This window comes from Canis lupus, chromosome 9 (assembly GCF_003254725.2).
Source record: "Canis lupus dingo isolate Sandy chromosome 9, ASM325472v2, whole genome shotgun sequence".
Taxonomy (NCBI): domain Eukaryota; kingdom Metazoa; phylum Chordata; class Mammalia; order Carnivora; family Canidae; genus Canis; species Canis lupus.
The window spans coordinates 21,921,294-21,946,538 of NC_064251.1; the positions used below are offsets into that span (position 1 = coordinate 21,921,294).

General features: G+C 55.0%; 1 protein-coding gene across 8 annotated transcripts in view; it reads left to right on the top strand.

The window, feature by feature from the left end:
* The first annotated feature begins 1,536 nt into the window (after positions 1-1,536).
* Positions 1,537-25,245, top strand: part of LOC112655269 (transmembrane protein C17orf113) — a 53,257-nt gene continuing 29,548 nt past the window's right edge. For 2 of the 8 annotated variants that reach the window (XM_035721350.2, XM_035721351.2), the window contains exon 1: positions 19,493-19,665. In XM_035721350.2, coding sequence (XP_035577243.2) covers positions 19,632-19,665 — 34 coding nt within the window. In that variant the 5' untranslated portion in view covers positions 19,493-19,631. Of the gene's footprint in view, positions 1,601-19,241; positions 19,666-24,306; positions 24,456-25,245 lie in introns of those variants that run through there. The other 6 variants (XM_035721354.2, XM_049114704.1, XM_035721352.2 and 3 more) reach the window with 6 other exon arrangements.

A 25,245-nucleotide genomic window follows, 5' to 3' on the forward strand; every position in this document is an offset into this window, starting at 1 on the left:
CATTACTCACAAGTTTCCCTGTTCCCAAGTAACCCCTCCCCTCCTCTTACCCCTCCCCTGACCTGCTTTGTGGTATATTTTTTAAGGTTAAAAGTTTGGGTTTTTTTTAACCACGCCTCTTTATGGCTACCATGTAACCTTATTTGGAGAGAGCATCACAAGTCTAAATTTGAGAGCCACTCAGTGTGAGGTCCCCCAGCCCCCCCCCATCTCATTAGAGAAGCTCCAACCCCAGCAGTACCCCTTCCAGCTTCCCCTAATTCCCCAGATCACCTCCCTGGGTTGGGAGAGGCTGAGATCCAGGACTTGAGGGATGGTGCTCAGGTAGGCATGGGAGTGGGGGAAGTTGTAAAGGCCTAAATTTTCTGTTCTCATTTTAACAAGAAAGAAGAGAAAGGCAAGATCTAGGTTGATTCTTCAGGGAAAGGGCTATTTCTGTAGTAAGAGGCCCAGCAGGCAGGAGTCACCTTCAAGAGAAAGGGAGGGGGCTAGGGCAGAGATTTGAGAGCAGGATGGCAGTCCTTCGCGCCATCTAACCCCCTTCCCTCCTGCTACATCCTTGGTCCTGCCTAAGGGGGTAGACAAAGAAACAAGGTACTCTTGTCCCCAGTACCTCCTTTCTCCTGTCTCTTGTCTGGTTGAGGCTGAAATTCCAGTTCCAGTCTCTGGCCTCCATTGCCCCAGAGAGCACCCCTTTCCCGGGGCCTGTCGTCCTCCTAATCTCCGGTGTCCCTCAGCCTTGGTGCCAGGAGTCACCCTTCTTTCTGCTGTCACATCTCTGCCCCCTGCGGCCGGTCTTTTGCCCATCCACTCCCCATTTCACCTTCAGTTATCTCCCCTGCCAGCAACGTGCCTTTTACAGGTCAATAAAATTAGCGACTGGGGGCAGAGGGAGGGGGGCAGGGGCCCAGGGGTGCTAAGCTCAGTGGCCTTGAATGCGGCTGAACGCACGGAGTCTGGACGCCTGTCATTCCAGGGCTAAATGATGACAGCTGAGGGGCCCCAAGCTGGCATTGGGGGCAGGGGATAGTGTCGCAGGGAGAGATGGGTTGAGGATAAAGACCGGGGCATCTAGTGGTCCCCTCAGTGGTCTGAACCCCTGCATAGCTGACCCCTGGATGGGAGGCCCTGACTTTAGAGGGGGTGACCTATCTCGCACCCACCTTACCAGGCTGGGAGAACTTTCTTGAGCTAGGATGGAAGGGGGAACTCAGGCCAGGAGAGGTTCCCAGGCTTGCTTCTTCTGATGAAGGGTCTTCACGTGGAGCCACGTGGGCTAGGCTGCCCGAAGCAGGGGGCTTCAGGGGGTCCTCGGGACGCAGGCATCCTACCTTTTCAGTTCTCAGTAAGCCAGAGCTCCAGACCCTCCTTGGTGGCCCAGAAGCTCTCCTAGCTTTCTGCACACCTGAACGAACCCGCCCACCCGCCCCGACCGCGACTCGGGGCGGGGCTCGGCCGCGGCTCCCCCTCCCAGGCCCCGCCCCTCCGGGCCCCGCCCCGCCCCTCCCGGGCCCGCCCCCTCCCCGGCCAGCCCGGATCCCTGCGCTCCCGAGCGCAGCGAGAGCAGGTGGCCGCGGCGGGCTCCGTCTCTGCCCTGCAGGTAAGTCAGCGACGCGGGCTGGTCCACGCTGAGGACTCGAGGGCAGGGGCGGGAGATCAAGGCAGCCCCCTCCACCTGTCCTCTTCCCTGGTCTCAAAAGTGGGGGACCCCCAAGGGACAATGAGGACAACCCTTTGGCTCTGCGCACGGACGCTGGGCATCTAAAGGGTGGAACTAAACTCTGGAGAAGTTTAGAGGCTCCTGGCTGGTTATCCCTGATGCCGGGGTGGGCTCTGAGGGGTGAGGAGGGACAGGGCCGGGCATTAGGCACGCAGCTTTCTGGAGGAGAGCAGGGTGAGGGTAGTGACTACAGTGCTCTGGGTAAGGACCCTCCAAGTGCAGCATCCTCTCCCCGCCCTTAGGGAGTGACGGAGTGACTCAATCAGCTTCTGTCCTGTGGGTAAATGAGGTAAGAGTGCTTAGCTGAGCTGGGACCTGTGTTTTCCAGTAAGCCCAGGGCATCCGCATCATTTGTTACACCTGGGTACAGATGTGCATGGGTGAGGGGGATTGAGGGAGCAAGGGATCGTCCAGATGGTCTGGGGAGCCCAGAGAGCCTGGGGACTGCCTAGTTACTTTCTGTGTTCATGTTCCAGAGCCAGGTGGAGAAGGTGATCACCGAAGAGAGCCTTATTGCAGAAACAGGGTGCATTTGTACCCTCTGTATTGGGATTTGGGTTGTAGGAAAGGAGTCCTGCCTCCTAGTACTCAGGGTAGGCTTCCTGGAAGAAGAGGTCCAAGGCTGACAGCTCAGATGTTGTGCTCAGAGCCACAAGGGAGAGTCAGACTTTGGGCATTGGTGCTGGACTGGGGTAGAGCAGAGGATTCCAGACTGTAGATAAAAGGGAGGTCTGGATCCAGCCAGGACCCCACAGACCTTCCAGAGGCCATCACAAGCCCAGGGACAGATAGAGATCCAACACAGGCTTCCTGTGTATGTCTAGTTTCCCCATTCAGTTGTCTCCTCTCACCACCCAAACTCTCATTGTCAGAAAGTTCTTTTTCGTATATGACCTTCATCCCTTCTGCTTCTGTGCTCACTTCTTGCTTCTGGGAGGCAGAGTGCTATAGTGGAAAAAGTGGGGTTGTTGAGGTCAGTTAGACTTGAGTTCTATCACCTGCACCCACCGTGTGACCTTGGACAAGATACTTAACCTCTTTGAGTTTGCTTCTCCACCTGTAAAATGGGGATAATAATAATAGAACCCACCTCATAGGGTGGCTGCAAGGATTATATGAGAATACGAATGGAGCGCACTTAGCAGAGTGTCTGGCGCCTGCTGAGAGCTCAACAAGTATAAGTGTCCCCTCGCGTGTAGGACAGCAAAGCCGATCTGCGGGGGGGGGAGGGGGGGGGGCTGAGGGGGGGTGGAAGGTTTTTTTTTAACTTGGCCAGAGAGAGCACCACCCTTCACCACCACCACCAGCCCCGGCCCCGTGCTGGTCCTGGATCTCAGCTGGACCTGGCTGGGCTGCCCAGGGCCCCTCTCCTCCTCTTTTCCTCGCCCTATTTTTTTGTCTCCAGGGTGAAGAGGGGGCCCCAATGGGGGAGGGGCCAGTGGCAGCAGGAGCCAGGGGCTTTGCCTCAAGGGAACAGAGTGACTTAGAGACCCAAATGAAAAAAAAAAAAAAAAAAAAAGCCCCGTTGTCATCACCTCCCTGCCCTCCCCACCTCCAGAAATCCAAAGTTGGTATCAAGCCGCACTAAATTTTTCCAGGAAGGTAAATAATACAAGTGACTGAAAATCCTGTTTGGGGGGTGGGGGTGGCCCAAGCTGCCCTCCAATGGAAAGATAGCTTCAGCTGCTGGCCTGAGCTCTGGAGGCTGCTGGGGAAGGCTGAATCCAGTAAGCACCCTTAAACCTGGGCAGGGGAGGAAGTGCCCGTGTCCACCCTGAGTGACTTCAAGGGCTCCACTCACATCCTCCTCTGGCCCTCCCGCTCCCTGTGGAGTGAGAGGCTCAGGGAATGAGCCTGTACATCTCCTTCAAGATCACATTCCCCAGACCTGTGGCTTGGGGGGGGTCCCTGCCCAGATGGTCACCTGCTTGCTGGTAGCCCATGCAAGCCTCTACCCTGGACCTATCCCCAGTGCAGGCTCTGCCACTGGTGTGTGCACCCCTAAAGCTGAGGGCACCTGATAATGGCTAAGGGGCAGTTGTTTGCAAGGCATGAGGGCGGAACCAGGATGTGAAGCTGGGCACCCACCCACATGCGTGCACCTGAGTCCCTTCTGGGGCAGAAAGGAGCTCTCCCTGCACAGCATCATTCTCCCAAAAAACTCCCGGGAGGCAGAGAGATCTAAATCGGAATGTGGTCTTCCAGGTTGTTATGAGAGTGTCCTTGTCAAGACAGGACAGTAGAACATATTTTAATTAAGAGTTTGTTGGCTCGGTTTCTACCTTTTATTTAGCTATTAAATATTTAGACATGTATATGTGGGCCCCCACTTATTCTCTTGCCCTCAGCCCTACAAGTGTTTGGGGTGAGCCTGGCCGCACCCGTATTGAAACTGCTATTCGGTGAATTCCCTTCCTACCCTCTGTGTCCCCCAGGAAAGTAGCAACCCCCTCCCCCCACAGTAAAACTGGGTTTAGGACACGCCCACCTAGACCAGGAAGGAGCTTCAAGGTGAAATGAAGACTGTCAGCTGTCACTGATGAGCAGTCCCCGCTTGGGCTCGCTAACCTCATTCTCCACCCCAAAATTGGGACAGTTTTTTCAAATGTCCTGTGACGCTTACGAGGGAACAGGGAATGGATGAGAGGAGAGAGTTGCTTTGGCTCCTGAGCACGGGGAGGGTGTGGGCTCTCTCTGGGCCTCAGGAGCTCAGCGGAGCTGCAGCAGCAGAGGGGGAGGGATACAAGACTGGGGGTGCTCAGGGATGCACCCCCCCACCACCCCTCCCGCTGCCCTTCTCAGAGAGAGAGGCACCGCAGCCAGGAAGGGGCTGTGCGTCCCTAACGTGGGTCCTCCCATAAGTCTGGATCTGGGGCTTTGGCTGGAGAGGAGTGTGGGGACCAGCTGGCCGGACAGTGGGAGTCATCCCTGGTGGGCATGAATGGCACACTGGTCTCAACTACCGTTGAGTGCCCTGTGGCACCTGGGCATACCGTCTGTTCAGAGGAGAGAGACGCATGGGCTCTTTGTGGCCATCTCTGACGCTCATTGACTCCGATTGGGCTCTTTGAGGATGAAACCTGCCGCCTTGGCCTCATTGGCGCCGGGAAGTATACTTGATGGAACTGGACACAGCCACACTCACACTCAGACACCCTCGCGCAGCCCGGCACACATGCCCACTACGTGAACTCGCAGATGGCGCTGTGTACAGTTGCACCCCCTACACCCGGCTCCAAGTGCAATCTCTAGGTATGGAGCCCCTACTGGCCCAGGCTGACACGGGCACCTGGGCCACCCGAGGGCTTCCACTGCAGCCACAGTCACACCCTCCCCGATCGGTGACTTTTCATTCACCTTGGGTGACCTGCCAGCTTCAGTGGCCAAGGGTTGGCTGACTTGAGGGTGGCTGGGGGCCAGACGCCTACAGTGCTTCGTGTAGGGGATAGAAGACGGCAGCAGTGCCCTCCCGGGACTCCCTGCAAACCCTATTGCATTGACATTCAGCTCCTCCATCCCCCACCTCCAAGTCTGTCCTGAGTGTCCCTAGGCCCTGAGTCTCTCAGCCTGCCTGTCCCTGTGTCCCCTGCTTGGGCCTTCCCCTGCTCTGATGCCTGTCATTTCCATCCGTCCCTCCTCTCTCCCAGTCTCTGGGGAGAGAAAAGCCATCTCTTTTTTGGTCTTTCTCTCTCTTTCCTTTTCTTTGGAGGAGCATCTCTGTCCCTCTCTAAGTCTCTCTTTTTTTTCTTGAAGATTTTATTTATCTATTCATGAGAGACACACAGAGAGAGGCAGAGACATAAGCAGAGGGAGAAGCAGGCTCCATGCAGGGAGCCCGATGTGGGACTCGATCTCAGGACCCCGGGATCATGACCTGAGCCGAAGGCAGACGCTCAACCACTGAGCCACCCAGGTGCCCCTCTTTCTTTTCCTCTGTGTGTCTCTGCCCTTCAATCTCTGTCTCACACACACACACACACACACACACACACATGCATGTGTACACACACACACATGCATACGCACATACACTTCCCCACACATACAGTCTCTCTCCTTATTTCTCAGCTCTATGCCTCCTGATTGTGTGGCATCTTATGAGTTTGTCTTCCTGTATTTACCTCTCTCCATCTCTGCCACTAAGTCTGCATGTGTGTCTCTCCGAACTCTCTCATACTCTCGGGAGGTGTCCCCCCGGAACAGAACAGTCAAATGTCTCTGCATGTGTAGAAGGACAGAGCATGGGGTGTGGTGCTGCCCTCACTTCTGGGCCGCTCCCCTCCCAGGCAAAAGAGGGGAGGAGGAATATCAGGTTCTGGAGAGGACAGATGCCAGCCTGCCTCCCCCGGTTCCTCTGCTGAGAACTTCTGAACTTGGGGGATTTGGCTCCAGACTTCTTCTTCTTTAGCCACAAGGCCCAGGGTCATAGCCTGGGAGCAGGGCTGGAGGTCCAGAGCAACAAGGACGAGAGCCCCTTGTCTGTCTGATTCATCTGATTGACCCTGAGCCAAAGAAAGGGTATTGGGGACTTGGAGTCTCCCTCAGAAGAGGCAGTGATCAGAGTGGGCCTGACTTGACACTTTCCCTTTCCTCGAAGCAGCCAAGCGCAGAGCACCCACCCCAGGCCCAAGCTTCCTGCTCCAAACCACCAGCATGCTCCCCGCCCTGTTCCAAACTCTTCCGCCAACTGCCCCCAGGGTGAGAGGCCTGCTCAGCCTTCCTGCCCTCTCCCCAGGCATCCCCACCTCAGCCGGCCTCTCCTCACTGCCCTGGCCTCTAGCACAGGAGCAGCTGTGTTGGCTGTTTATTTGACTAAGGTTTCCTTGGGTGGGGAGAGGCCCAAACCCACAGACACTTCTCCCCAGTTCAGATGCCCTGGCAAGAGGCCAGTCCTGGCCTGGCACGTCCCACCACCCTCACTGCCCTCCCCCAGGTCCCACCTGCCTCTTCTTTGTCCTCCTGACCTCAGTCCATGATTCCCCGGATGGCCTGATGCTAGCCACCCCTCCCACTGGATGGGCAGGATGGGCAGGTGTGAGCCACACTCCTTATCACCCCCATCCCTCACCTTGGGGAGGGGAAACATCTAGGGAAGGTATTAGGAACTGGAACCCTTGGGTTCTTTGGGGGTTCCCAAAGAGGAACATATCCCGTATGGTTTTCGGAGAGTGGGAGAAGTCTGCCCCTTTGCCTAATCCACTCTCATGGCTGAGGCTTGAGTCGTGGCTAGCGTGAGACTTGAACAGAGAAATGATGCTCTAATGGGCTCGGGACCTCCCAGGATCCATTCCAGAACCATCTCCTTGGGAGTCTAAGGTCCATGCCTGGATCGTGGTACCATACTATATACAGAACTGTCTCATCCTGCCCTCTGAGCGCCTGAAGAGGTAAGGAAATCCCCACTGAGGCAGAGTCTGGCCTTGAAACCAGGTCTCCTCACTCCCCACAGATAGGCCTCCTTACCAGCTTGAGCCAAACCTGCCGCTTGAGCAAAAAGAACCCACTTCTCCCTGCATCTCCCCCTCCCACATCCCCTCTGTCTTAACTGGCCTCCAAAAGAGGCTCTGCTCCCCACCCATGTCTCCTGTTGGAAAGGGAGTATAGGGGCAGGTAGCATTCTTGTGACCTCATTCTGAGATCTGCTGTCCTAGTTAGCAGCTTCCTGAGGGGAGAAGGACACGAGAAGCTTTTAGATATGGTTTCAACCATCTGGGTGCTAATTGGGAATGCGACTGTCCCTTGGTTGAGTCTGGGACAGCTATTCCGGGGCTTCAGGATGAGGTGTGGAGGTGGGGAGGCTAGAGGGGAGGTCAGGAAGCTTCCCCATATAGCCTAGCCCACAGCCAAAAGTGGGAGCCAGGCAGTGGTGGGGGCATCCTGGCTGGGAGGCAGCGGGCACAGTTGGCACGAGGACCTGAGCCTCGGGAAGTTGGGCAAGGGGCAGAGGTGAAACACGTCTGACATTGTCTTCTCTCTTCTCTCCTGCTAATGGGGCTCTCTGGAACTTGGAATCATGAGTAAGGGGGGCGGGGGGTGAGCAGAGGTGGAAGACTGTATCTCTGTCCTGTCCCTTTTTTCTCTCAAAGGCCCTTGTGAGCTCCAGCCCATTCCCCGGCCCCACACCCTCGTGACACTGATTTATTCATTCATTCCACAAATATGAATTGAACACCTACTATGTGTTGTACTTGCTAGGCTTGCCCTGGGAATTCAGGAGGGGATAAGAGAGGGTGAAGAAGAAAGAGCTCGGGGAGGCAGGAAGGAAATCTATCTTAAGAAGGGCAGCGAAGGGAGACGCCTGGGTGGCTCAGTGGTTGGGTGTTGCCTTTGGCTCAGGTCACAATCCCAGGGTCTGGGGATCGAGTCCCACATCGGGCTCCCTACAGGGAGCCTGCTTCTCCCTCCGCCTGTGTCTCTGCCTCTCTCTCTGTGTCTCTCATGAATAAATAAATAAAATCTTAAGGGATCCCTGGGTGGCGCAGCGGTTTAGCGCCTGCCTTTGGCCCAGGGTGTGATCCTGGAGACCCAGGATCGAATCCCACGTCGGGCTCCCGGTGCATGGAGCCTGCTTCTCCCTCTGCCTGTGTCTCTGCCTCTCTCTCTCTCTCTCTCTCTCTGTGACTATCATAAATAAATAAAATTTTTTAAAAAATAAAAATAAAAAATAAAATCTTAAAAAAAAAAAAAATAAGGTAGGAGCTAGGAGGAAAGGAGTGCTCCAGGCAGAAAGAACAGGGTATGAGAATGCTCCTGAGGTCAGAGGAACATTGCTGTGCTCCAGGGAGAGAAAGAGCCCAGTGTGGCTGGAGTGTCCTATGCAGGGGAGGGAGTGGTACAAAAACATCAGAGGGGCGTAGGATCTTTTGACCTGGACATTTGGACCCCAGGATGTTTTGAATGCAAACATTTTAAACCAAAACATACCAGCACTGAAGATTTTTTTAGAAAGTGGTTTCCTGTTTTAACTCTTTTCATCCAATTTAATTCCTTGATCAGATTTTTCAGTTTTTCCTATATGGTACAGCTAAACACATAGCCATTTTTTTCATTCCATTTTAATCTTACTGGAATTATTTTCATCGACATCAATTCGGTATAGATTTTGCTGTCGCGATTTGATCCATCAATTAAAGGCTCCTGGCCTTTGTCTCAGCCATTGTGTAACTGATTGAGTAAGTGCATCCAATTTTGGAAGATCTAAATTTTCAAAAGCATTTGTGGTCAAGACTGGATTCTTCTGTCCATTTTAGTCAATGAGGAGTTTTTCTGTATCTGGTTCTAGCTGTCAGTTGTTAGCTCTACTGGTAATATTCTTAGGAGAGTTGTTTTTCTTTCTTTTTTTTAAAGATTTTATTTATGAGACGCCTGGGTGGCTCAGTGGTTTAGCGCCTGCTCTCAGCCCAGGGCATGATTCTGGAGTCCCGGGATCGAGTCCCACATCGGGCTCCCTGCATGGAGGCTGCTTCTCCTCTCTGTGCCTCTGTCTCTGCCTCTCTGTGTGTGTCTCTCATGAATAAATAAATAAAATCCTTAAAAAAAAAAAAAAAAAGAGGGGAGTCCCTGGGTGGCTCAGTGGTTTAGCGCCTGCCTTTGGCCCAGGGCGTGATCCTGGAGGCCCGGGATCGAGTTCCGCGTCAGGCTCCCGGTGCATGGAGCCTGCTTCTCCCTCTGCCTGTGTCTCTGCCTCTCTCTCTGTGTGTCTTTCATGAATCAATCAATAAATAAAATCTTTAAAAAAAAGAATTAAAAAAATAAAATAAAAAATAAAGATTTTATTTATTTATTTGAGAGACAGAAGAGAGAGAGAGAGAGAGAGCATGAGCAGGGGGAAAGGCAGAGGGAGAGGGAGAAGCTGATTCCTCACTGAGCAGGGAGCCCAATATGGGGCTGGATATTGAGACTTGATCCCCGGGTCCTGGGTCACGACCTGAGCTGAAGGCAGATGCTTAACTGACTGAGCCACCCAGGTGCTCTCAAGAGTTGCATTTCTTATCTCAGTAAATCTGTGGGAGGAGTCCAGTGGAAGGGCAGATCTGAAGAGCAGAAGGGTTTAAGGGAGACGGCAGAGGCCAGATATTCCAGGCTGGGGATAAGAAGAGGTGAGAGGGAAGGCTTTGGAGGTTTAGGGGAGGAGAGGGATGTGACTGGATTTGCCTTTTTGAAAGGCTCCTTTTGGTGCATGGAGAACAAACTGGGAAGGTGAGAGATGGAGAAGTGGAGGCAGGGAGGCTGGTGAGGAGGCTGTTATGTCAGTCTAGGTGGTAAAGAGGAGCCATAGATTGAAGAAAGATTGGGGAGACAGAAAGGGTGGGTAACCAGAGCAACCTCCATGTCATTCCCCACCCTCTCAGCCCCTGCCTGTCCCTTCCACTAGGGCCCCAGGCACCTTAGAGTCTGGCCACTTGGAATTTGCACGGGGTGGAGACCAAGGATGGGGTGTTGTCCTTGGGGCTGCCTCCCAGTCTGTCTCCTGGCTGAATGTAGCAGAGGAAGGGTCAGGGATGCCCTGCTGAGATTGGAGTGGGGGGCTGGTAGTGGTAGGGGACGGCCTGCAGATCCACCCAGCCAGAGCACGTGGCTGGAGAGGCCAGGGCAACCGCAGGCTTGGCGGTGAGACAGACCCAGACACAAGGCGCTTGTTTGGCTATGGCTCTGAGCTCAGGGTGTGACCCTGGGCAGGGGTACAAAGGGACCTCTGTCAATGCAGGGCACGGAGCCCACCTGGGCCAGGCCAGGAGCCCGAGAAGTGAGGGAGGTGGGCCTGGGGGGTACTAGAGAGAGAAGCTGGAAGCGCTGTACATGCAAGGTTTGGGTGTTGTCCAAGGCAGTCCCTTCTTCTCCTTGATCCTCAGTTTCCTCACCAGTAAAATGGAATCTTCATCCCTGCCTCCCAGACCTGGTGCATTATCAGGGCCCACTTCGTTGATGGACTAAAGCAACATCTTCATAGAATTGTGTATTTTTTTTTTGAATTGTGTATTTTAAAACATTATTTAAAAAACACACACAAAACAAACAAACACACATAGTGATTACCATGTACCTGTTTGCTGAGACCTTAATGACTATTGCCTTATTTAATCCCCCTAATAACCCTCTGAGAGAGGTACTATTTATTCTTTTTTTTTTAATTTTTATTTATTTATGATAGTCACACACACACACACACAGAGGCAGAGACACAGGCAGAGGGAGAAGCAGGCTCCATGCACCGGGAGCCTGACGTGGGACTCAATCCCGGGTCTCCAGGATCGCGCCCTGGGCCAAAGGCAGGTGCCGAACCGCTGCGCCACCCAGGGATCCCTATTCTTATTTTACAGATGGGGAAACCAAGGTACAGAGCTGGCCAAGGTCACACACAGTTAGGAAGTGGCAGACGTAGGATTGAACCCAGGCATTATGGCTATACTATGTTGCTTCCTTTTTTCTTTTTTTAAGATTATTTATTTATTCATGAGACACAGAGAGAGAGAGAGAGAGAGAGAGAGAGAGAGAGAGAAAGAGAGGCAGAGACACAGGCAGAGGGAGAATCAGGCTCCACTCAGGGAGCCCGATGTGGAACTCGATCCCGGGTCTCTAGGATCACACCTTGGGCCGAAGGCAGTGCTAAACCGCTGAGCCACCCAGGCTGCCCTACTATGTTGCTTCCAAAGAGAAAGGAGTGGCTACCATGCCAGACACCTGGAGTGGGGGGGCCCTGATTCTTCAACAAGGGTAGGGGTGTATGCTGGCACACTTTTGCCTTGGAGAACCCAACTGTGCAATGTCTCCCCTCCCAGGGCCTGGCCCCTGGGGCAGGGAAGAGTGCAATAGGAGAGAGAGAGAGTCAGACTGTACAAGAGGAGCCCAGGATCAGAGACCTGGGGAAGGGACACAGCATGGATCTCTCAGAGCAGGTCACAACCCTATCACCTTTGGCACAGTTATGAGGGCATCTGTGCCCAGAAGAGGCGGGGGTAGATTTGCTATTCCTTCAACTAGGATGAGGCATACCCTTGTGCCATGTGGTCGGAGAAGCCAGCCCTACCCGAGAGCCCCGGGTCTGGCCGGGCGTGAAGCATGGACAGAATGACACAGGGGCTTCAGCCAAGGGGCTGAGGTTGGCAAGGAAACAGATCCCAAGCCCACAGCAGTGAGGACCTTCGGGCTCCATGACAAGCCTAGGAACATGCTCAGGACCTGATGGGGAGAAAGAAGGCGCTTCCCAGACTGAGGGCAGAGACGGGTCAGTGTGTCCTGAAGCCGCAGGAGGTCCTGTGGGGGCATGGCTGGGGTGAGTAGTGGGGGGCTCTCAGTGCCAAGCTCTGAGCTCAGACTTCATCTTCTAGACACATCTCAAGATCTGCCTAATTTTCAGAATTACCCGGGTACTTTTTAGAAAGGCAGATGCTGGGCCTCACCCCAGCCCCTAAATCTGAGCCCCTAAAGTTGTGGCTCAGCACAGGATGCCAGAGACAAGCCCCCCAGGTGACACTCACATGGATAGGCACTTGGGAAAACTGTAGGGGAAGGGGTTCTCACCTTTGACTGCACACCAGGATCACCTTGGCAGAATTTAAAATCTCCTTTTCCAGGAGACACCCCAGCCCCATCCCACCAGAACCTCTGATCAGGAGGGGCCCTGCGATCAGATGCTTTCAGAGCTGCCCCTGTGATTCCAGTGAGTAGCCAGGGCTGAGGACACTCAGGCAGGCCTGTCCTTCACATCAACCAGGTTTGGGTTGAACTGTCCTCTCCTGAGGGAGGCTGGCCACTCTTCCTCCCTGACCTTGTGTGGTTTACTTAGTGACTGTGACAATTGCCCCCAGATTGCAAGCGCCATAAAAGTCCCCTCAGGACTTTTGTTCATTGCTGGATCTCCTGGGTGAAGAATGGAGAGCCTGACTTACAGCAGGTGTCCAGCAGATGTTTATTCTGTGAGTTTACTGAGCCCCTACTCTGTGGCAGGCACAAAAGGAGGCACCTCCCTACATCGTCTCTTAATTTTCCCAACAACTACATGACATAGATATTATTGGGCCCACTTTACAGATCAGAGAGGTGAAGCCACTCACTTAAGGTCTGATGACTCCAGTGCGTGGTGTGTCCTGAGCTCCACACCACCTCCCAGCTGAGGCCATCGAGCAGCCCTGCCATGGGAAGCAGCCTGGGGGCCAGGGGACATGTTGAGCAGCCCATCCGGGGGCGTTCTTGGAACTTCTTGGCTCGTTTTGAAAGGACTCCTTCATGGCCTGCAAGGGCCGAGTGCTTCCACCCCCCTCCAGCGGATTTGAAAGGAGGACTCCTTGATGTGGTCGGCACTTCTCCCTGGCCAGCAAGGTAGACCATGGCCACCCCACCATCTCCCTCCCTCCAACTCAGGGTGACCCTGGGATCTTAGGGTCATTTTCTCCCTGCCTCCATTCTTCTGGATTCAGCTTCTAATACTGAGGAAGGGGAAGGGCCCCAAGGTCCAGTGGGGTGGGCTGGGGTGGGAGGATTCTGTTGAACAGAGTAACTAAATAAGAACATCAGGAAATGAAGGGTGGGTTGAGAAAATTCAAAGTTCTTAATTTCTGCAGGGTTGATCCTGGCTGGTAGTCAAAGCCTTTCCCAGCCTGCTCTGAATGCAGCCCTTTAAGTAAGAGGGAAGGTAGCCAAGGTCCAGGTGAGGACCCTCAGGCCCACAGGCTTTCCCTTCCCTCCCATGGGCAGTATGGGGAAGTCCTCCCAGCAGGCTGAATGCCTTCTTGATCGCCGCTATTGAAGTTAATATTCTAGGGAGGGGGCCACCCTACTGTGGGCACCCCAGTTCCCACCTCCCTTTCCTCTAGCTCTGGCCTCTCCTATACAACCCAGGCAGCTTTGCGAAGTTGGGTGAGGAGGTTGAAATAATTTCCGTTGCATTGGCAACAAGCACAGGTTGGATATAGCTTTGGACCAGGAAAGAGTGAGGACAGGCTGGCAGCCTTGCAAGGCAAGATGATGGGCAGGAGGGGAGGTGTTTGGTCTGGACATGGGGATGGGCACCCTGGGCGGAAAGGGGAATTGTGGGTGACATTTTGGGGGTCCCACCCAGGCCCATTGGCCTTGTCTCTCTTCTTGCCCCCATTGGTCTCCCATGCACAGCTGTGAGGAAGTTCTTTCTACAGCCCTATCTTTGTCCCTCCTGCTGTAACTAGCAATGCCATCCTTCACACCACCATGGCTCTTTACAGCTTGCAGGGTTTTGTCTGTATATTATCTTAGTTAATCTCCTCAGCTGTCAGCCTTGGGTCAGGGGAGTTACTAATGGTTATCGTTATGGTTATCCCCATTTCACAGACCAGGAAACTAAGGTGTGGAGCAAAGGGGTGCGTTCCTGGGCACAGGGTAGTAAGTGGCAGAGTTGTACCAAGTGCAGGTTTGCCCAATCTCAAGTTCCTTGAGTTCCCCTGAGGCCCTTCAAACTACTCCCCCAGACAACGCTCACCCTTCTTCCCTGACTCCTCCCCCTGCCATCTCACCACAACTCAGATGTAGCCCAGGCCCAGAGAGGTCATCCCCCTGCCTCTAGCCCAATGCAGTGGAGCCTCCAAGTGGCCAGTATCTGGAGATCATCTGGCCACGGTCCAAGAGAAGGTGATGGTGGCGGTTGGGGGAGTCAATGGTGTCAGCTGCTGCTGCTTCTTTTTGAGCAAAGACTTTTAAAGTTTAATGTGATAATCTCGTCCTGATCACTGCAGACTGAGGACCTCATGCTCATCCAAGAATCCATCACCAGTCTCACATGAGGAACAGGGGGGCTCCACTGGGCCCTCCTGCCTCCCCGCCCCCTATCCTCATGTATGCTGAGGTGGACTGAGCCTTTTGGTTTGGTTTTAGTAGAAAGAAGATGGTTCTAGATCGTGGGAGGGATGATTTGGGCCTCCCTACCTCCAGACCTGGACAACTGGATCCCGATCCTTCCCTTCGACATCTGCGTAGTTAGTGTTCTGGGCAGGTAGGAAAGAGCTGCCCATGAGTCTGGGTGGGAGGCCGGTCAGAGGGCATAGAAAGTCAGCCCAGCCAGGGATGCAGGAAGTCATGACAGCCCCCGCTCCATTTTGCTGTCCGGGAAACCGAGGCCTGCTGCCGTTGCCTCCACATCATGCCTGCCCAGAAGTAAACCAATTAACACCGTGTCTGGTTCTGTGTTCCCAGCGCCTGTCTCATTATTTGGGGATTTATGTCTCGGTCACTGTGAAGGACGACTGTCCCGGTTTCCACTGGGGGGAGCCTGGCCAGCCCTGGAGCTCAGCAGGGTAGGAGGTGGTGCCATCCTGCTTGGGGCAGGATGGGGATTTAATTTCAGGGGGATTTGCAACCAGTGGGGAGCCGCCCTGGGCACATGGTGGCTCTGGGCTATTTTAGGAGGCAAAAGGCTGGCCCCGTTGGGGGAGGGATCATGGCAGATTTGTTCAAGTCTTCAGTGATTCTGCTCTTTTGGTGGGAACAGAAAGGAGCTGTGATGGATGGGACAGGCCCACCTGAGGCTGAGGGTTCTCTCACCCTCCTGGAACCCAGGGGCCCGGAATTACTCTGCATTCCCCAAGCCCAGTTGGGGCCATGAGCAGAATAGAAGGCAGATGGCTGGGCAGGGGCCTATGGCTCCTTGCCTGAGTCCCTTTGCTATGGGCTTTGCTTCAGCTGGAACTCTTGTTACCATTAGTATGAGTGATTAGTGTAACCATCTCATAATTTTGGGGGAGAAATTATATTTATTGGGCACTCAGGGAAGGCCCCACAGGGCTGGGAATAGGACTCAGCCTTAAAGCAGGCACAACCAGGCTCCTGTCCTGTGCAGGCCAGTTCCAAGCTGGTACCATGTGCCAGGCAAGTCCCGTCTCTACTCTGAGCCCCAGCGCCCTGTCCCTCAAGCCGGTCCCCTAACACCTCATTAATGATGTTCATATTATTGGCCAAATGCATGTATGTCAGGCACTCTGCAGGGCTGATCTCCTATTACCCTGTGCATTGCTGTTATGTATTCATACCCCATTTTATAGGTAAGGACACTGAAGCTCAGAGAGGGAAAGTAACTTGCCTCAGCCCACACAGCCAGAGTAAGGACCCCGTCCATTTCTGGTGCTCACAATGAGAGTTGGTTCATTCCTCAAATCCAACCACATGTATTGGTGGATTTGTGTGCCAGACACTTCTAGGGCCGGGGGATCCTCACAGATATGGCAGAGGAAGAGGAGCTAACAGGATGAGACTGGACTGTACTGAGAACTGAGTGGTCCAACTAGACTCGGCTTTGCTTGGACTGATGGTCACTTTCCGACCAGGGAAGGCAATAACCCAGGGCCTGAAGCCCTCCTCTGGCGAGTGGTAGGTGGGCAAGAAGCACCAGTACCACCTGGCACTTCCAGCTCCCATTATTATGAAGAGGCTTTCCATGTTTCCTTCTTTCCCATCCCACTGTTACTGGACAAAAGTCCCCAGAGAATATTAAGATAAGGCCTTCAGAGGCACAAGGACCCAGAGCAGAGAGCGTAGGACTTGGAGTCAACTTGGGTGGGTTTCAACTCCACCCCTTTCTAACTGTGTGGCCTCTGGCAGTTGAACTAGATCAGAGCCTCCCTTTCCTTACTTTCAAAGTAAGGAGAGAAATACCGACCTTTCTGGACTCTGGGAGGATAAAGGTGTGGGAAGAATACAGAAGGCCTACAATTAATGACAGTGTTTTGTCTGTGTGCAGGGTTGGAGTTTGGGGGTGTGTTATTCCTAGGTATCTAGGTGAAGCCACGTCTTTGCAGTGGCACTAAGCTGGCACCTGTGGTCTTGTTGAATGATTTCAACAGGCTGGGCAGAACGGGAGCACCAGCAAGCCTAAGCCTAAGGTCTGGTGCTCACAGTGCAAGAAATTGCTCTTGGCGACTAGACGGGGAGGCTGAGTTTGCCAGCATATCACGTGTGAAAATAGCCCTGGGGGGTGGTGGTATGGACCTCCCACCCCCAGTTCTGTACAGAGCTGACTCAAGAGTGCAGAAAAGTTAAGAGATGAATAGAAAACAGGGTTGAGAATGGGGAAAAGTGATTCTCTCCCTTGTTCTGTTCTAAGGACATTGAAAGCCTAAATCAGGGGCTTAGGTTGTGATCCCAGGATCCTGGGATTAAGCCCTGCATCAGGCTCCCTGCTCAGCAAGGAGCCTGCTTCTCCCTCTCCCTCTGCTGCTCCGCCTGCTTGTGCTCTCTCACTCTCTCTATATATATCAAATGAAAAAATAAAATCTAAGAAAGAAAGGAAAGGAAAAAAAGCAAGCAAGCCTAAATCAGTTTAGAGGGATATGACCAGGATAATAATACCACTCCACCCCACCCCGAAACAAATTGTTATTAAGTTGCTTATTTCAGGTGGGTTGGTCACAAGCAAGGGCATGAATAAAGGCCTAGAACTACCTCCTCTTAGTGCAGAGCAGTGGCTGGAGCGGGATTTGGGGAAGACATTTCAATACAATGTGAAAAGTAAAGTGTTAGGGACCCATACAAAGTGTCCTAGGAGCACATAGGAGTGGCTTCCTGGGGGATCCCTGGGTGGCGCAGCGGTTTGGCGCCTGCCTTTGGCCCAGGGCGCGATCCTGGAGACCCAGGATCGAATCCCACATCGGGCTCCCGGTGCATGGAGCCTGCTTCTCCCTCTGCCTGTGTCTCTGCCTCTCTCTCTCTCTCTCTCTCTGTGACTATCATAAATAAATAAAAAATTTAAAAAAAAGGAGTGGCTTCCTGGAGGAGGTGACCATCTCAGGGGAAGAAGAATTGAGGGAAATGGGTCTCTTTAGCTGGGAGAAGAGAGCCCTTAGGAAGAAGCTGCCAGGGCAGCCCTGGTGGTGCAGCGGTTTGGCGCCGTCTGCAGCCCAGGGCGTGATCCTGGAGACCCGGGATCGAGTCCCGCATCGGGCTCCCTGCATGGTGCCCTATTCTCCCTCTGCCTGTGTCTCTGCCTCTCTCTCTAGCTGTGTCTCTATGAATAAAAAAAAAAGAAAAGAAAGGAAGAAGCTGCCAGCCCTGTTCAGTGGGCTGTGGAAGGGGGTGTGTGTTTCTTCTAAATGACCCAGGAGTGGATCCAGGACCTGTGCATGAGCATTCTAGGAAAGCAGCTTTCCAGCCCCCCATATCCATGAGATTCCTGTCACTGACAACCACCCAATAATGGAATATTCTGTCTTGTGAGGCAGTGAGCTCCCTATCTTTGGCATATGCAAGCAGAGGCCAGAGGGGACAGGATGACCTCGAAGACCTCTTCCAAATCTGAGCAACTGTGATTCTCCATGGACAGACACAGGATGTGGACTGTGCCGGTCAGAGGTGTGACTGGATCAAGTGAGAGGACGGGTGTGCTGCCGGATGGCGAGGGGCATGTGTACCATGACAGTCAGCCCCACCCTGAGCCTTTTTTATAGTAACCACTTTATTAAGATCTCATTCACACAGCATACAATTCCCCAGCTGAAGTGTGCAGTGTAATACGGATTTGCTTTTAGAGTGGAAATGAACTCATGCATTCATTCAGCAACTGTTTATCGAGCATCTGTTAGCTACGCATCAGGCTTTGGGCTGGTGCTTTAGACACGTAGGAGATAAAGGCTGTGCCCTCACGGGGAGACAGGTAAGTGTCCAAGCAGAAGAAGGACATCTTGGGAGATGTGCCAAAAGGGAAGTAAACCCGAGACTGGAACAAGGAATAGTTGGGCTGTGACAGTGGGGTCTGGGGAGGTGACACTGGAGCTGAGGCCTGAGCCTTGAGGAAACAAGCCTGTGAAGGTCAGGGGAGCGTTCCAGGCAGGGGGAACAGCAGGGGCAAAGGCCTCAAGACAGGAGTGAGTTGGTGGGTGTGAGGTACAGGAAGAAGTTCTGCGAAACTGAGCAGCAGCCAGGTGCCCTGCCCCAGGGGGCGAGGCTTGGCCAGGGCTCCCCTTGGTGGGACTTCCTCTTTCCAGGGCCTGGTAAACACAAGGCCTGCCCTGAGCACCATGGGGGGGTGAGCAGCACTGACACATCTTCTTTGGATATACAAGAGCCATTCTATCCTCTTTCTTTGAGACTCGCCTCCTTACCCCATTACTGCCTCTCCATTAAACAGAAGGACGGCAGAGCGTTCTCAGGAGGTCATACCTGAGGCCCCCCGCCTGCCCCTGCTTGGCTTCATGCTCCTGCACTGTGCCACCACCCTGGGCCAGACGCCATGCACTGATTCCCTGGGAGAAATCAGAAAAGAATCCCAACGGCAGGCATGGGTGAAGTTTTCCCCACTGGCTGTCTCCTCTGACCTGCAGAAAGGGATCCTAGGAGTCTGGAGTCTCCCACTTGATGCTCACTTCCTGCATGACTTCGGGCCACTTACTTAACATCCCCGTCTTTCAGCTTCCTGGTCTGTAAAATGGGGATCAAACCAGTTCAGGGAGAGTGGTTATGAGGATTGATGCCATCTCTCCCGGTACCCAGTAGGTGCTCCCTGAATGTCAGCTTTCTCCTTCTCTCCGAGCTCCCCACCCCACCCAGAAAAGAGGCGATTTAAAGGGGGTGGGGAGATCACAGCAGAGCCCTGGGAGGTGGCCACTTTGGGACTCCCTTTCCCGATCCCTAGGACCCTTCAGACGCCAAGGGGCATTCATGCCTGGCGGGGGAAGGGTAAGGATACTCACCAATGGGCCCAGCCCTTCTGCAAGGAGCACCCCTGGGTCTCCCCTCGTCTTTCCTCCCCGGGAGCCCTGCCGCGCAGCTCCTTCCCGGGGTCTCGCCTGTGCTCGGCTCCCAGCGGCGCGGCTCCTGGCACCTGCTCGGCGCCGGCCGGCCGGGGGCGGGCTCGGGAGACCGGCCGCCGTGCTGGGACTCGCAGGCCGGGACTCACCCGCCGCGCACCTCCAGGAGCCGAGAATCCGGATCGTCCCGGGTGGCCGAGGGCAGCTGGATGCGGCCCCGCTCGGGTCGCGAGCGCCGTTCAGGTAGGCGCCGGCGCTGGCCGCGGCCCGCACTCCCGGCTGCCCATCCCGGACGGAGCCCGCTGGGGCTGAGCGCCCAGGGGGCCGCGGCGCGAGCGGGGCGCGGGGGTGCTGTGGGTGGCTCTGTAGGGCTCAGGGACCCTGCCCCACCGTGTGGGGTGAGGGAGGTGGGCAGCCAAGAACTGCACCGTAGTGAACCGCCGAGGTTGGGAGATGGCAAGAAGGACTTCCAGTTCCCCCTAGGGGAAGGGAGGCTGGAAGCCCCAGGGCAGAGAGGGTGAGACCCCCCACCCTACGGAGGGGACAGTTCTCTGAAGACAAGGAGCTCAGCCAAATCACTCCCTTTCATTTCCTAAGGAAACGAAAGAACCCCCAAATCAATCCATCCTTATCAGCCCCTGGGATAAAGTAGAATGGAAGGAGTAGGGGAGGGGTGATTGCCTATTGTGTTTTTGGGGGTGCCAACAGCACACCTGCCCCCCCCCTCCACTGATATGATTCCTGGTCATTGGAGGCCTTCCTGTCCACCCTTCCCCCTCCAAGCCCAGCTGCCTCATCTTCAGCAAAGGGCATAGGTGGGGCTCTCCTGGCCTGCCTTCTACCCAGAACTCTCAAACAGACTGGGGACTCCCAACCCTCCTCCCCCTGGCTCCTCGGACTCACGCCCCAGCCCCAGCTTGGAAGTGCTGATGGTGGAGGCATCACTGGCAGGGAATGGGGTTTGAGGGAGCCACCGCTCAGCCTGGGGAAAGCTGGGCTGGACAAGCAGGTCACAGATGAGGAGACCAGGGACCAAGATCCTGGGCCCTGGTGGTAAGAGGGGTGGGGGTCTAGGGGATCTCCAGCACAACAGGTCAGGTTTCCCAGGACTTGCCTGGCAACAGAGGCTAGAAATGGGGGTGCCAAGGCTAATACTCTCTTCTTAACCACCTTCCCCCCATCATCATCTTAGAGGCAAGGAGAGTTGCAGATTAGATAGCAAGAAGGACTTCCTTCCTGGGGGTGGCTTGAGGCTCTTTTGAGGGAGTATCACTGCCCAGGAGAGGCAGCCCCTATCTTTGGGGGTGTCAGGATGGCAGGAGGCCCTCTGGGACACCCAGCCACTAGGGGTGAGGACAGAGCAGGCTGGGGGAGGAGAGGTGTTGGGGGATGGTGACCTCATCTCTGGACCATGGCTCTCCCTCACCTCCCATGCCCTCTCTCTCCCTTCCTTAGAGCTGAGTGTTGGCTTTCAGCACCTCTTAGCCAGTTTACTCCACAAATCCCCAGCACCCAGCATCTCCAGGGGAAGGTGTTGGGCATTCTCTGTCACCACTTTGGATGGTTGGATGGGAAGACAGACATGGCTGCCTTGGTTTCCCCCCCCCCGCCCCACCGCTGGCTCCTGATACCTGGAGTGGAGGAGCTGTTGCCCCATCCCAGGGCCTCCCACCCTGACAAAGCAGGGAGGTATGGGCTGGGGGTTGGCATGGCAGGTCCCAAAGGGCCATCCTACTCCTCTAGGTGGGAGTCTCTGGCTCCTCCAGGGAGTCTTGGGTGTGACCTGGGTGTGACTCCAGCTCTCTGAGCCCACAGGATGGCTGGGGCAGATGCCACCCTGTTAGTGGCCATGCACTGAAGTGGCTAATACCCTCCTCCTCACCCTAGAAAGCTGTCAGCCTTGGGAGTGGGGAGGTGGCAGGAGAGACCAAAATGCTCAGTGGTGGCTCCTCAGGGGCACTGACCCGGGCCCAGGAGGGCTCACACTCTGCTAGGACAAGAACAGACAAGGCCTCTCTTCTTCCAGACACTTCTCTCTGCAGCTGGGTTGGTGGGGAAGGGCAGGATCCCCAACTCCTGTTGGTGATCCTGTGAGTGAGAGGGATGGGGGCTGCCATGGTGTGCACCCCCCCCCCCGCATCACGTGATGGGAGAGGACTGGCCCCACTCACCTGCCTCTCTTTTCGACTCTGAGCCTTCATTTCCTCATTTGTAAAGCCTCACAGGGTTGTTGTGAGGGTTAATGGAGATGCTGTTTGGCCAGAGGGCAAGGAGCACTCACCAGGTCTTTCTCCATACCCACCCCGCCTTCCTCTGGTGGCTGGAACAGACAAATACGACCTGGTCTTCCCCTCACCCCCACCTTAGAAGCAGCTGCTCTGTGTTGCAGTGGCAACACAGCCTGCAAAGGACCTGAGAGATTACCCCGGCCCCACCCCCTCTCTTTAAAGAGGGAAAACTGAAGCCCAGAGGCACAGGGACTAGCCTAAAGTTGGCCAGCCAGCTGGGCTCCCTTCTCAGAGGCAGGGCCTAGGACCTGGCTGGGGAAGGTAGGAGGGTAGATGTTGGCAGGCATGGGGGAAAATACCAGAGTGTAATTGGGCTCATTAAGGATTTAGTGAGGGAGCCCTTCATGCCGTGCCAAAGGCTGGGGACAGGCCTAGAACCTTCCTCTCCTGTTAACCCTCTGGCAAAAGCAGCTCTTTCCTGAGGACCCCTTCCCCAGGCTGCAGCTGAAAAAACTCCCTGCTTGGCACTGTGTGGCTTCCAAGGTCCCTTTCCAGCCCTCTTTGGACAGGCGGGCCAAGAACTCCACCCTACTGCCTTGCCGAGGGCCCCATGGAAACCCAAGCTGAAGTCCATTCATCATGGCAAAAGGGGTGGAGGTGGAGCCTGGGTGCTCCCTCCACCCCCCCCCCCCCAGTTCCCTATGGATGGACAGACAGACAGGCAGCAGCCCTGGCCTCCATCAGCTCTCCAGCTCTGGTGTGAACCTGTCTTTAAATGAGTGGCTCCCTCCACAATCCAACCCTGCTGCAGCTCTAGCCCTCTCTCAGGGAATGTGGGAGCAGGAGGGCTTTACCCCCTTCCTGTGCAAACCGCAGACAGACACCTGGGTACGTGCATGCTCTTTCCCCTGCTTTCACTTGGTCTTTCCAGAACTCAGCTGAGGTTCTGTTCTTGGGCTTTCTTCACATCCCTCCCTCCCAGCCTCTCTGGCTCCAACCCCTTCTGGCCAGGGTGTGGCCCCTGTTAGGGGCTGGGCATCTCGAGGGTCTTCTCAGGAGTTTCCTAGAATCTGTAGGGTCTTCTCAGGAGTTTCCTAGAATCTGTAACACCCCCACCCCCAACTAGAAGTTCAAAAGAGGGCTTGGCAGGCTTTAAGGAGAGGTAGGATAGGTCAGTGGTTAAGGATTTGGGCTCCAGGGTCAGATTGTCTGGCTACGAAACTTCTCAATGCCTGTTCTCTAATCTATGAGGTGGGATAATAGGTTAATAATAGTGCCCACCTCATGGGGTTGTTATGAAGTTTAAAAGAGATCCTATGTATAAAGCGCCTGGCACATAGTAAGCTCTCAATAAATGGGGTTGTAAATCTAAAGAGGTGGCCTGGGCAGCTGGGTAAAGAAGTAGTCAAGGAAGCTTCTAGAAACAGCTCTTCACTGTGTTTCCATGTACTTTGAAGCAAGTCCACCCCCCTATTCTGGGACTCAATTTCCTTTTCTGTAAAAGAAAATGCAGCAGCCAGGCCCTGTCCAAGTATAGGTCCAGCTAGGGTGAGTCATCCTGCTTCTTTATAGGGACCAGGGCAGGGGGTGCTGGCCTGCTGATGCTAACCGCAGGGGTTAGACAGATGTGTATGCGCCCTCAAAAGTGTCCACTCCTCCACATTTTCTGGCTGGGAATCATGGCTTAGCTGGGTTGGTGTGGCTCCTGAGGGGACAGCTGGGAAGGCTGGGTCAGGCAGGGCAGGTTGCAGCAGGCCAGCAGCCTGGCCAGAGGAACACAATTAGCCCCGGAATCCAGGCAGGCCCTGTGAGCCCAGAGGCTGTATATCACAGAGGTTTAATCAGCCCCCGGCAGATATTTGTCGGCTCTCTTGGGCCATGTCCTCAGCCTGCCTGTCATAAGTTGCACCAAGATTTCAAAATCCCCCTGTCCCCTCCCTGGCCGGGCCGGCCATTCTCCTCCTAGGGGTGGCCAGGAAAATCTCAGGCCCCTGAAGCCTCTTCCCCACTGGCACGTTGGACCCCTCCTAAAACACTTGCACCCCGAACTTTCTCCCTGGTCCTTCCTCCTGCTGCCAGAGTGGGGGACGACTCGTGCAGGCAGGAATGTGACTCTGAGAACCTCCACCTAGAGCTGAGAAAGTGCAGAATGGAGGTGGGGACTCAGCCTAGGAGGGGGTCCCTCACAAGGTGATGGGAGTGACCTCCCAGGGTGCCCTCTGTGAGCAGAACTGTGCCCTGGACCCCAGACACAGTGCCCGGGAGGCTGGCGGAGCTCGGGGTAGGGGTGGCAGCCTGCCTGCCCCGGGAGTGCAGGAGCGGGGTCCTCCTTCCCGGGAAGGGTCCGGAGCTCCAGCCCTTAGCTTCCCGCGAGCTGTTCGCTGCGCCACCTGGAGGCTGTCGCTGGTACTGCATCCTCGCCGGGGCCCCAGGCTCGCGGGCCGCCGCGCTCAGGCACCCAGGAAAGCCCGCGGGTCCGGCCTTCCACGTAGCAGTTTCTTAGTTCCGTCGCACCAGGTGGCCTGCACAACAGAAATGTATTGCCTCACGTCCCGGAAGCTAGAGGTCCAAAATCAAGGTGTCCTCAGGGGGGGTTTCCTCTGCGGGCTCTGAGGAAGTCACGTGTCCCCGCCAGCGAGGCTCAGGCCCTGCCCGCAGGAAGCCCCTCGTGTGCAGCACAGGCAGGGAGCGGGCACACAGGCCCAGGAAGTGAAAATGAACACAGTTCGGTGTGAGAAAGGGAGCTGGCAACCCCAGAATAGCGCAGGTCAGAGCTGAGGAGTCGGGCAGGAATGTTCCAGAGAAGTGAGTTGGAATGGAAAGATGACATCTGTGTGTGGCAGATGAGGGGTCTGGAGGGGTGGGGTGGTGTGTGTGTGTGTGTGTGTGTGTGTGTGTGTGTGTGTGTGTGTGACAGAGAGAGAGAGAGAGAGAGAGAGAGAGAGAAGAGGCTGTGCTCAGCAGACACAGGCAGGAAGGCCCAGGTTGCTACTGAAAATATCAACTGTTGCCACGGCCTGGGTGGCCAACACAGCAAGGGACATCTGGAGCCACGTGGGTCAGGGGTGGGGATGGCTTCACACGCTGTCAGTGTTTGTGAATGTCACCCGGCCAGGCACTGGGCACAGGGAGGTAGGGTTTCTGCACTCACCCCTCTGGCTAGTGGTTGCAGCAAGCGCCACATGCCTGCCTGTCACAGGACTGTCAGCGCCTGCTGTGGGGCTGAGAATAGGGCCCTGGCTTCCCCCAGTGTCACTCCCCTAACCTCACTGCTGCCTCTTCCTCCATGATCCCCCGGCCCCCAAAATCCAAGTCTTCCTCTCTGAGCTTTGCTCTGTGGCCAGGCCCCCAGGTGTCAGCCTCTGGGTGTGTGGACACATGTGACACTCTTCCAGATGTTCCTGTGTTTTATTTTTATTATTTTTTAAAGATTTTATTTATTTATTCATGAAAGACACAGAGAGAGAGAAAGAGGCAGAGACACGGGCAGAGGGAGAAGCAGGCTCCATGCAGGGAGCCTGACGTGGGACCCCATCCCGGGACTCCAGGACCACGCCCTGGGCCGAAGGCAGGTGCTAAACCGCTGAGCCACCCA